Below are 10,023 nucleotides of genomic sequence, written 5' to 3' on the forward strand. Positions count from 1 at the left end.
AGATTTTGTTTGTTTTTAAAATGTTTGAGGCATGACCCAAAATAAAAGAGAAGGCATGTTTGTCCCTGCCACTTAGATAGATAACAACTATATCTAAGCTCTTCGATATTCATTATGCATATATATGCTTATCTTATGAATATTTTGCCATGTCCTGTCCATTCATATGGTTTGGTATACTAAAAATTAAATGGAAAAAGATGAGCGTATATACTCAGTCACACAAAGTTGTAGTTATATTCTCTGTCCAAAAAAAAAAAAAGTTGTAGTTATATGCTTCACGAGTTACAAATTAACACAATAAATGTTTTTTCATGGAAGTGAAGCCTTTTCCAATTGTTGGGTAGGTCAGGAAGTTGTATAACTTTACAGGTACATGATGGGTGCATATTCACGTTTAAAGTGTTGAGATTAATCAATTGCTAAAAAAAAAGGGATAAATATTTATTAATTCAAATTGTGTATGACTAGTAGAATGTCAATGTCCGAAGTGAATAGTTTCCTTCATATTTGCAATGTAATAGTCCCCCTCTTCTTTAGGTATAACTCATGGGATTAGCACATTCCCAAAACTGAAGAAATAGCAATGAGCAATCTACGACTTAGACGAAGAGGAGCTATGGCTAGCATTCTAAGGTTTTGGGTATCCTCCACTTCAGCAGGTTAATTTATTGTCGATCTAAATTTTATTTAATAGTCTATCGCTGGTCAATAAATTACTACATGTACAATATTCAAATTTTTAATACTTATTAAGTTAAAGAGTGAATTATTTCCTTAACCAATCCAAGTTGGTTCGCCTTCTAAGATTTAAAAGGACGTTTGTGGTACATCACTTGGGAAAATATTTTGACTTGATATATACATATGGAAACAAATGTTTTATAATGCAAAATCAAATCTAAGTACACTGATGTAAGGATAATGAAATAGTACTATTTGAAAGTCCCTGCTGTTAACATGACAACTAAATTTTAATTGGCATCCAATTAGGCTCCGGATGATAAGGGTGGTGATTGAATTTGACTATTGAGAAAGCCAAAATGGGTAGTTGAGAATTGAGATGGCAATTTACGAAGAAAATATACTCACACCAACAATGGTGTTGTCTACTGTGTCCCACTTTGCTTTCCACTGTCCACTTCCCACCATATCACCCTTGTATTATTCCATAATTTAAAATTAGTGTCACCTAATTTTTTTTTTCTATAAATTTACGGTAGGTTCTGGTTCATGCCACTATTGGGGAAAAGTTATTTTATCTTATTAAGAAATAAAGTTAAATTAGCTTTTATTTAATACTATATTATTGTTTGACCACAACAATGCTGCCGACTATGGAAAGATATAGTTCTAGTTTCGGTTGTACGCTCTGCAATTATTGCACCTGGTACTATTTCATGAATTCTTTAACTACATCAGTTTTGGATTATGGATTAATTAATTAGCATTAGAAAAATAAAATGAAATTATTTACTAGTAGTAATCTAAATATGTAATGTAAGAGTTTCTTTCTTTCTTTGTTGGTCACCGTCACGAGAGTGGAGTGATAGCAAAATTGCTTGCGATGTAATTTGTCATTTTCTTTGTTTCTTTATCTGAATTGAATTTCTCTCTCTCTCTCTCTCTCTCTCTCTAAACCGCAATGCCGAAAGAGCATCGAATTCTACCTCCGCTGCTTCTTCTTCTTCTTCTCCAGCAACAACGACGTCGTTTCGCCGCTCCGTTGAACCTCGCGTTCTCAGATTTGTCTCTTCCCTCCGCCTTCTGAATATCTTCCAATTTCTTCAACTTGTTCTTACTCTCACTCAGGTGCATTCTGCTCTGCCTTTCTCCGGTGTTCAATTTTCCGCAGTTTTTTCTACGACTTAAGTTTCCGCGTTTACTTCCGTTTCACGTGTGTACTTTGCTTAACCAAATTCGTGTTCTGTAACCGTTTTTCCTGCACATAATTTTGAACGTCGGTTTCTATTTGTGGCTTACCTAGTGTTGCATAATCAGCAATTCAGCGTTGCATTGCACTATGCTCTTCTTCTGTGTTGAGAATTGAGAAAATAAAACGAAGAGAGAACTGTGTTTATTGCAAATTATGAGCAGTTGAGGTTATTGAGTAACCTAAGCTGATAGTATATTATTCCTTATCAGTGATTATAGCTGCATTCCTTTCTGTTTCTGATTGTTAGCTACATTTCATTTATTTACTTTGAATTTCGAATTATGGTTCAATATAAATCCGCAAGGGTCTAATATGCTTGATTTGTGCCGCACTTTGTGTTCAGGAGAGTGAAATTTCAATTACTTGTTGATGACATGGAGCAGTATGAAGTACTTGAGCAAATTGGAAAAGGTGCTTTTGGTTCTGCACTTCTTGTCAAGCATAAGCATGAGAAGAAAAAGTGAGAAATGCAACCTACATTACATTCTTTTTAAAATATAAAAGAAAAACTTAACCATGTCTATAAATTTGTGCCTTCGTGTTAACTTTGCCTTTTGGTTTATGTAGATATGTTCTGAAGAAGATTCGCCTTGCCCGTCAAACTGAGCGTTCCCGCAGGTCTGCACACCAGGAGGTTGGTTTCGAATAGTGTTTCAAGAAATTAAGTTTCCACACAACTTCTGTTGTTTTCTGTTATCTTCAGTATCCCAATCTTTAGTGTTTTATTGTTGCATGGTTGTTGGTGCGTTTTATTTGTGTTCTACAGAAAATTATTGTAGACTTCAATCATTAATATGATTAAGATGAATATATTTGGCATTAAACTAGAAAATGATTACTCAGTGTTTGAAAATAATATTATTCATGGATAAATATTTATATCATTTTTCTTTTCCTCATTTTGTTCTGTGTAGATGGAGCTCATTTCCAAATTAAGAAATCCATTTATAGTAGAGTACAAAGATTCATGGGTAGAAAAGGTATGGTTCTTCTTTTATTCTCCTCATTTAATTACAATAATGGCCTCTACAAACTTGCCTTAATAAGCTTCTATGGAAGCCTGCTTATTTGTTATAAAGTCTCCAAGAAGTTAACTTAGTCTTCTCTGATCCTAAGCCCAAAGATATTAATATTCTTTTATTTATTGTTTTAGCAATAATAAATGAGTGTAACCTTTGATATCTTCATCTGCATCTCAGATGAATGTTCAGAGTAATGTTGAGTAGCAGACTAATCTAGCTTTGCTGTTCAGTTTCTTGTCAAAATTAGTGCTTTGGCTATTTCTTTCTATTATTACAGTTTTGGGTTCTAGGTGATTGTAATGACATATAAATTCATTGCACTGCTTCATGCTGTTCTATTTTCATACCTTTGTTCTCAGGGTTGCTATGTATGCATCATTATAGGTTATTGTGAAGGTGGAGATATGTAAGTCTCTTTTTTCTAATATTTGTTAGCTTATATTTTGGTTCTATATATTCTTTCATTTCTTTGCTTTTATCATCTGGACTATTGACATATTCGTGTGTATGCATTACTCATGTAACACAGGGCAGAAGCTATAAAGAAAGCTAACGGTGTCATGTTTTCTGAGGAGGTCATCTCTTATTTTATGTGTTTTCTTTAGAAACCATATTCTTTGTATATCTTTTCCCTTTTTTGGAAAAAAATATTCATCATTGAAAAGATGAGATAACTTTAGATATTCAATGTATGTTTAAAGATTAAAATGGTCTTTCGTTTGCAGAAACTTTGTAAGTGGCTTGTTCAACTTCTTATGGCACTTGACTACTTGCACGTGAACCATATTCTTCATCGTGATGTCAAGGTTAGTAACAGAATCCTTTGTGCTGTGCGACAATATTGTTATTTCCATCTAAATTTTTTCAAGGCATATAAACTAATGTGAAAATCACATGATTTATCAGTGTTCCAATATATTCTTGACAAAAGATCATGATATACGTCTTGGTAAGTTATTTTACTATTCCTTTAAATAAAGGGATTTGCTAACCAATGTCCAAAAGGCACTAACAACGGTTTCCAATCGGGCATAAAGCATAGATGATTGAAATCTTACTTACAAGTGATCAAATGATGATCAGGTGATTTTGGACTTGCCAAAATGTTGACTTCGGATGATCTTACTTCCTCTGTAAGAATTATTTCGATTCATTAATCAGGTTTACCTTCTTTATTGTAACTTGTGCATGACATCTTGTAACCATCAAGAGCTTTTGTACTGTAATTTAGGTTGTGGGAACACCTAGCTACATGTGCCCTGAGCTCCTTGCTGACATACCCTATGGTTCTAAATCAGATATTTGGTCCTTGGGTATTTAATTGTATTATGATAAATTTTATTGAAAAAATATATATTATTTTGCTGGTTTTTTACTTTTATATTCATGATCTCTAAAATTGGTTATTCAGGATGCTGTATATATGAAATGGCCTCGCTTAAGCCTGCGTTCAAAGCATTTGTAAGTTTTCTATTTTAATTAAAAGGCTTCATTGTCAGTATCATCTGCTTGGAGCATACTCAAGACTTTTAATCGCTGCTGCTGTATCACCAATTTTAAGTTATTATCACGTGAATTCCATTGTTTGAATATCAATGACCATCATCATGTTACCTTGTATGCACTTGTTTTCTGTGGAATGACCATAGAATCAAAGTATATATTACTACTTTTCATATCATTTCTGCAAACATCTTTAAGTTATACATTATCTTTGTATTTCTTTGAACAGGATATACAAGCACTGATTAACAAGATTAATAAGTCCATAGTGGCTCCACTGCCAACAAAATATTCTGGTGCATTGTAAGTCTTCTTTTGTCATGTAGCTACTTTGACTAATGCTACAACTTGGGAATTGCTTTGTCATGTTTTTTACCCCTGTTAAGTTCAGCATTCTCATAGTTTTAGTGCCTAAATTATCCTAAGGCTACCACAGGCAGGTAAGCCAAAGCTCATTGAAAGTGGCATTTCTTAAGAATTAGAGTAATCAGTTAGTTGTGGCTTATTCAATTGGTCTAATATATTTGTCTTCCCTTTTGGCAGTCGAGGTCTTGTTAAAAGCATGCTGCGGAAAAACCCAGAGCTTAGGCCTAGTGTATGTATAAAAGTTTTCATTTGACATTGATTGCAAATGGGTCTTTTGTAGCCATGGTTCTTATTTTCTTTCATATACTTCTGGAGGCAGGCTGCAGAACTACTTGGGCATCCACATCTTCAACCTTATGTTCTTAAGATCCATCTCAAAATCAATAGCCCCAGTCGAAATACATTGCCAGGTCGTTGGCCAGAATCCGACTACATTAAGAAAACTAGACTTTTTAGCCTGGAAGATGAACCTGTTTCCATATATAGGGATAAGTGGAATACTTTCAGCAATGATCGGAACTTAAATCCTAGTATATCTGGAGCAGAGCAAGATTCTCATTGCTCTACTCTGGAAATAGATTGTACCCCTGATCATTTGAATGAAAGGTTAGCAGAACTGGAAGTTGAGGATAGCCGTGAAGTGAAGTCAATTCACAAGCCAGTTGTTTCTAGAACTTCTACCATTGGCAAGACTTCAAGACACACTTCACCAAAAGCTTCTTCTAACAAGAAGAAATCAACAGAACCTTCTAAGAATTATAAGGTGGTAAGGCAAGCTGAAGAGCATGTTTTATTGTTTGCTTTATGGTATACACACGAAACAAACTTAAGTATGCATTTTTGTACATTGGTTGGTTTCACAAGAAACTACTCTCTTCGCACGTGTTATAGTATATTTTTCGCTATATAGTTTTGAATATCTGACTTTTTCTTTATGGTTGCAGCTTCCTGCTTCTCACCATAACACCAAACAACCTATCCATGGTCAGAGTCGCAGAGTATCCCTGCCGATGCCAAGAAGTGGTGCCAATCGGCAGCTGTCTCACAGGCCTAGCATTGGCTTACTCGACCATTTAAATTCACCCAATGTTTCGGTTAACGCCCCCCGTATTGATAAAATAGCAGAATTTCCATTAGCATCATATGAAGATCAATTGTTTCCCATTGCTAGACCTTCATCAACTTCTGCGCAGGGATCCTGGGGCACCCCGCCCTGCGTCAATGATTCAACAATGGTAGACAAATGTACAATCGAGCTAGGTGATAGAGCCTACACCAGGCCAAAATCTACGGATTCTTGGCAGGGAATTAAGCGCAGCATTTTAAAGGATGATGAGGTTAAAAGTGGCTCATCCGATCAAAATGCAACTGCTGGTGCATCAAGTAACAACTCTTCAGACCTGCGGCGTCGACAGTTTGACCCTTCTTCATTCCAACAAAGGGCTGAAGCGTTAGAAGGCTTGCTTGAGTTTAGCGCAAGACTACTACAGCAAGAAAGGTACGACGAACTTGGAGTTTTATTAAAACCGTTTGGGCCCGAGAAGGTTTCCCCAAGGGAAACTGCTATTTGGTTGAGCAAGAGCTTCAAAGACAATAGTGCCAACCGGGAACAATCGGTGTAAATTGCAACAATATGTACCATTTTCACGAAACCATTCATTCATGTTTGTAGAGTTCGGTCTTCCCCCTTCTCACACCCTAGCTGACATCTAGAAGCTGATTTTGTAGATTACTACGTGTTTTTAGTTTCCTCACATGTTTTACTCTACTGAAAAATGACAACTCAAGCCTTTGATCTCATGAATGATTGAAAAAGTGGGATAATTTCATGCTGTTACTCGCCTGCCGTCTCTTCACAGGAATTAATTAAAAATCATAGATTTCGTTAACTGAAAATTTTTCCTCACGTGGCGAGAGTCCGCTGCTTATGTGTAGACATAAATGACATCATCATGGATAACATTCCGGTCTAAATAACATCTAAACTATAACAAAATATAACAAACAAACTACATCAATGATGATTACAAAGTTCAACAAGATAGAACGCTTAAACCTAATCACCCATGTGTCCACTTGTGCCACATCCTCCATCACGAATGATCCTTTGGACTGTTTGAAAAAGAGGCTGCTCAGGGGACCGAGCAGGTGGCTGAGGTGCTGCACCAAATGTTAAAGGTGGCATCCCACTCAATGCAAAAGGCCAACAAAAGGACCCGTCGAAGGCTCATTGAGGTCCACCCAAATCTGTGATTAGACCACATCCATACATGGTTTATGATGCCCCACGTCATCCTGTAGCATCACTGCTATCTCATCGAGGAATGGCGAGCCACCAAATTGTTGCCCATGGTCCTAGGACTAGCAAACCTAGAAGACATCATCGGACTAGGGTTAGGAAACATCTGACTGCTGCCCTCAGTCATCTAACTGTTAGACCCTACCTCATCGATACAGCCATGCAAGAGTAGTAGATCCTAACTATATCTGTCCAATTCGTCTTGCTTGGCCACATAAGGTAGCCACCAAATGTAAAGTCGTACTTTGGACTTTTCACCTAAGGATAAAAGCAACGCAATGTACGTTCGAGCATAGATTTTCATATATCCTCAGTAGCATCTATTGGGAGCACCTTAAACCTCTTTAGGAACCACTTGTAGGAGATTGTATACTTATCTATGCACCTGGTAGGAGGAAGCTCATCAAATAGCTCCTCAAACCACACGAATGTTGGACCCGGTATAAACCGCTTAAAATCTGTGAAGTCTCCGTCCGTTAACCGCCTCATCATCAATGGGAAGACCCAGTTGGTACGTTACAAAAGTAGTGCTTGGATAAGCAGAATTTGTGATCTGTAATCATCAATTAGCCATCATCAGTATTTTTATTGGTGTGAGATGATATCTAATGGAATAAAATTACTTATTTTTTTTATGGTTAAGTGTCGGTCAGATTTTAATAAAAATGTTACTCCTAAACTTTCTATTTTATAATATAATGGTGTATTTTCCAAACCACGTATGATAGATATAGGTCCCAAGATGTGACTTCTCAATAAGTAGGGCTATACATTGGTTAATCTAAAAATTAAATCTATTTTTTGGTTAATCAAAAATTTAATTTTAGTTAATTAACCAAATTAATTTGGTGAATTCTATCCAATCTTTTCTAAAGTAACATGTAATTGATCTCCTATGATATGTCACATCTTAATTGGATATTTGCTTTTAATTTTTTTTGGTGACTGAAATAAATTTAAAAAAAAAAAACAAACAAACAAAATAAGGAACTGCTTAAATAGAGGGACAGTTCCTTTTAAGACTACTCTTAAACTCATCCCAAGGTGAAAGAAGCTCCACATGTGAAAGTTGTAACTTCATCGCCATCTTTGCCATAGTATCTGCTACGTATTTGCATCTCTCATAATCAAACGAAAGTCAACACGACAATTCCAATGCATGATATCTCTTATTTTGAGCACCAATGGATCAATAAACCCAAAACCATCTTGAGTAACAAGATTAAATGCTTCCACACAATCCGTCTCACAAATAACATCTCGTTGACCCACATCCCAAGTTAAGAGATATCTTCTCCAAATGGCAAACAATTCTCCTTGAAGAATACAATTACTCTCAATCATTCCCAAACACCTCCTTTGTCAACTCCCATTACAATCTCTAATAACACAAGCAAAATCAACACTATCACCCGAACCAAAATAACTAGCATCACAATTAATCTTAAAAGTACCAATGGATGAGGGATTCCAAAAACCATTTAGAGTAGAGGGAAGGGACATACGTTGTAATTCAAAAATATTCCTAAGCTCCTTTTCTGAAGTTAATGCCAGACAAATCACTTTTTTCCGAGGCCAAGTTTCATGAGGATTAAATATGTCATTATTTCTTGCTCGCCATATCCACCAAAGTCCCGAAAAGAACTTGAATGGATGCTCTCTGCTATGATACAAGAACCAGTTCTTCAAATCCAAAGGATGACAAGAAATATCCAACCTATGCCAGACAAGCTGAGCTTTTGGACAATCCCGAATACAATGTAAAACCGATTCCTGGCTAGAAAGACATCTTGGACACCTATCCGATGACGACATCCCTCTTCTAAAGCGAAAACTTGCAGTAGGAAGAGCCTCCTTAAGACACAACCAAGCAAAAAACTTATGCTTTTCCGGAACAAGCTGACGCCAAAGCCAAAGCCAATTCTCCCGCTCCTCCCAACCAAATAGCTGCTTACACAACCACAAGTAACCATTGCGTGAGTCATAGACTTTGGCAGCAGACCCACACCAATACCAACCCACTTCCGGACCTACTTGTTCATCTGGATTGTAAGAGAGAATATTACCTTTCAGATTTTGAGATAAAGAGAATAAAGAGTATCCAATTTTTTTTTTCAAATCATGTTAATGGTGGTCCTAATCTTAAATTCTTCTTGTTCGTTCTCTCTCAATGTCACTCAACAACTCTTCCTCACCAGTCAGTCTCTTTTGAAGTCTCGAACGGCCGAACTCCAGAGTCCAAAAGTCACGATTGCCGGCTCCTCTAATTCATCTCGCCAGAACCGGTGCGTCTCCAACACTGTGTCGTCGCGTCTATGGCTCCCTTGCTCTATGTCGTCGCGTCTCCTTGCTCCATGCGTCTCTCGTCCGTTGCTGCTGTCAGCCAGAGTCTGCTTCGCTGTCCTTGGGCAAGTTGGTTTTCTCTCTTCTCTGCGTTCTTGAAACTCCCTATCAGTTTTTTTTAGTAAAGTTGGCTTATAATTTGATTACAATCAACAAGGTGGTACATGAAGGAATGGGGGAGGAGCGAAATGCCGAAAGTCATTACAGAGGGTTAGGATACATCTTCTGAAAATGATTTGGGAAAAAAATTCTATTTCAATTTTTAATACTTTAAAAACTTGCATAATTATCCATTTTAAAAACTAATTTAATTATAAAATAGTTTAACCATAATTAACCTAATAACTAATTAAAAAGTGACACATCACATAGGGTAAGTTACATGTTACTTTATAAAGGGTGTGGTAGAATTCAATAATTAATTTTATATGATAAATTATCAAATTTAAAAATCAGCTTTTAACCGATTATAAAATAAAAATCAATTTTAAAAAAATAATTGATTTTTTAATAGAAAAATTGGTTTTTAGGAAAATAAAACCAGTTTTTAGACC

At 36.2% G+C, this 10,023-nt stretch overlaps 1 protein-coding gene across 3 annotated transcripts; it reads left to right on the forward strand.

Moving 5' to 3' along the window:
* LOC107645831 (serine/threonine-protein kinase Nek2) lies at positions 1,407-6,664 on the forward strand. 3 transcript variants are annotated; one of them, XM_016349954.2, is made up of 15 exons: positions 1,407-1,812; positions 2,280-2,396; positions 2,504-2,570; positions 2,851-2,916; positions 3,318-3,364; positions 3,488-3,533; positions 3,684-3,764; positions 3,865-3,907; positions 4,042-4,091; positions 4,190-4,271; positions 4,370-4,419; positions 4,691-4,764; positions 5,005-5,056; positions 5,147-5,593; positions 5,772-6,664. In XM_016349954.2, exons 2-15 carry the CDS (start codon positions 2,311-2,313, stop codon positions 6,447-6,449), a joined length of 1,869 nt encoding a protein of 622 aa, XP_016205440.1. In that variant the 5' UTR covers positions 1,407-1,812; positions 2,280-2,310; the 3' UTR covers positions 6,450-6,664. The 3 variants fall into 3 exon arrangements, with proteins under 3 accessions (XP_016205440.1, XP_016205442.1, XP_020959748.1); XM_016349956.2 differs by having other exon boundaries at positions 1,416-1,812; positions 5,147-5,590; XM_021104089.1 differs by lacking the exon at positions 1,407-1,812 and having other exon boundaries at positions 2,321-2,396; positions 3,343-3,364.

This window comes from Arachis ipaensis, chromosome B06, assembly GCF_000816755.2.
Source record: "Arachis ipaensis cultivar K30076 chromosome B06, Araip1.1, whole genome shotgun sequence".
Classification (NCBI taxonomy): Eukaryota; Viridiplantae; Streptophyta; class Magnoliopsida; order Fabales; family Fabaceae; genus Arachis; species Arachis ipaensis.

What these genes read in the sequence shown, in the direction of transcription:
- LOC107645831 (XM_016349954.2), top strand. Translation starts at nt 2,311, where the DNA reads ATGGAGCAGTATGAAGTACTTGAGCAAATTGGAAAAGGTGCTTTTGGT. An exon ending in AAGATTCATGGGTAGAAAAG is followed by an intron (nt 2,917 to 3,317) that starts GTATGGTTCTTC and finishes CTTTGTTCTCAG; the next exon opens with GGTTGCTATGTATGCATCAT. An exon ending in ACAAAATATTCTGGTGCATT is followed by an intron (nt 4,765 to 5,004) that starts GTAAGTCTTCTT and finishes CCCTTTTGGCAG; the next exon opens with TCGAGGTCTTGTTAAAAGCA.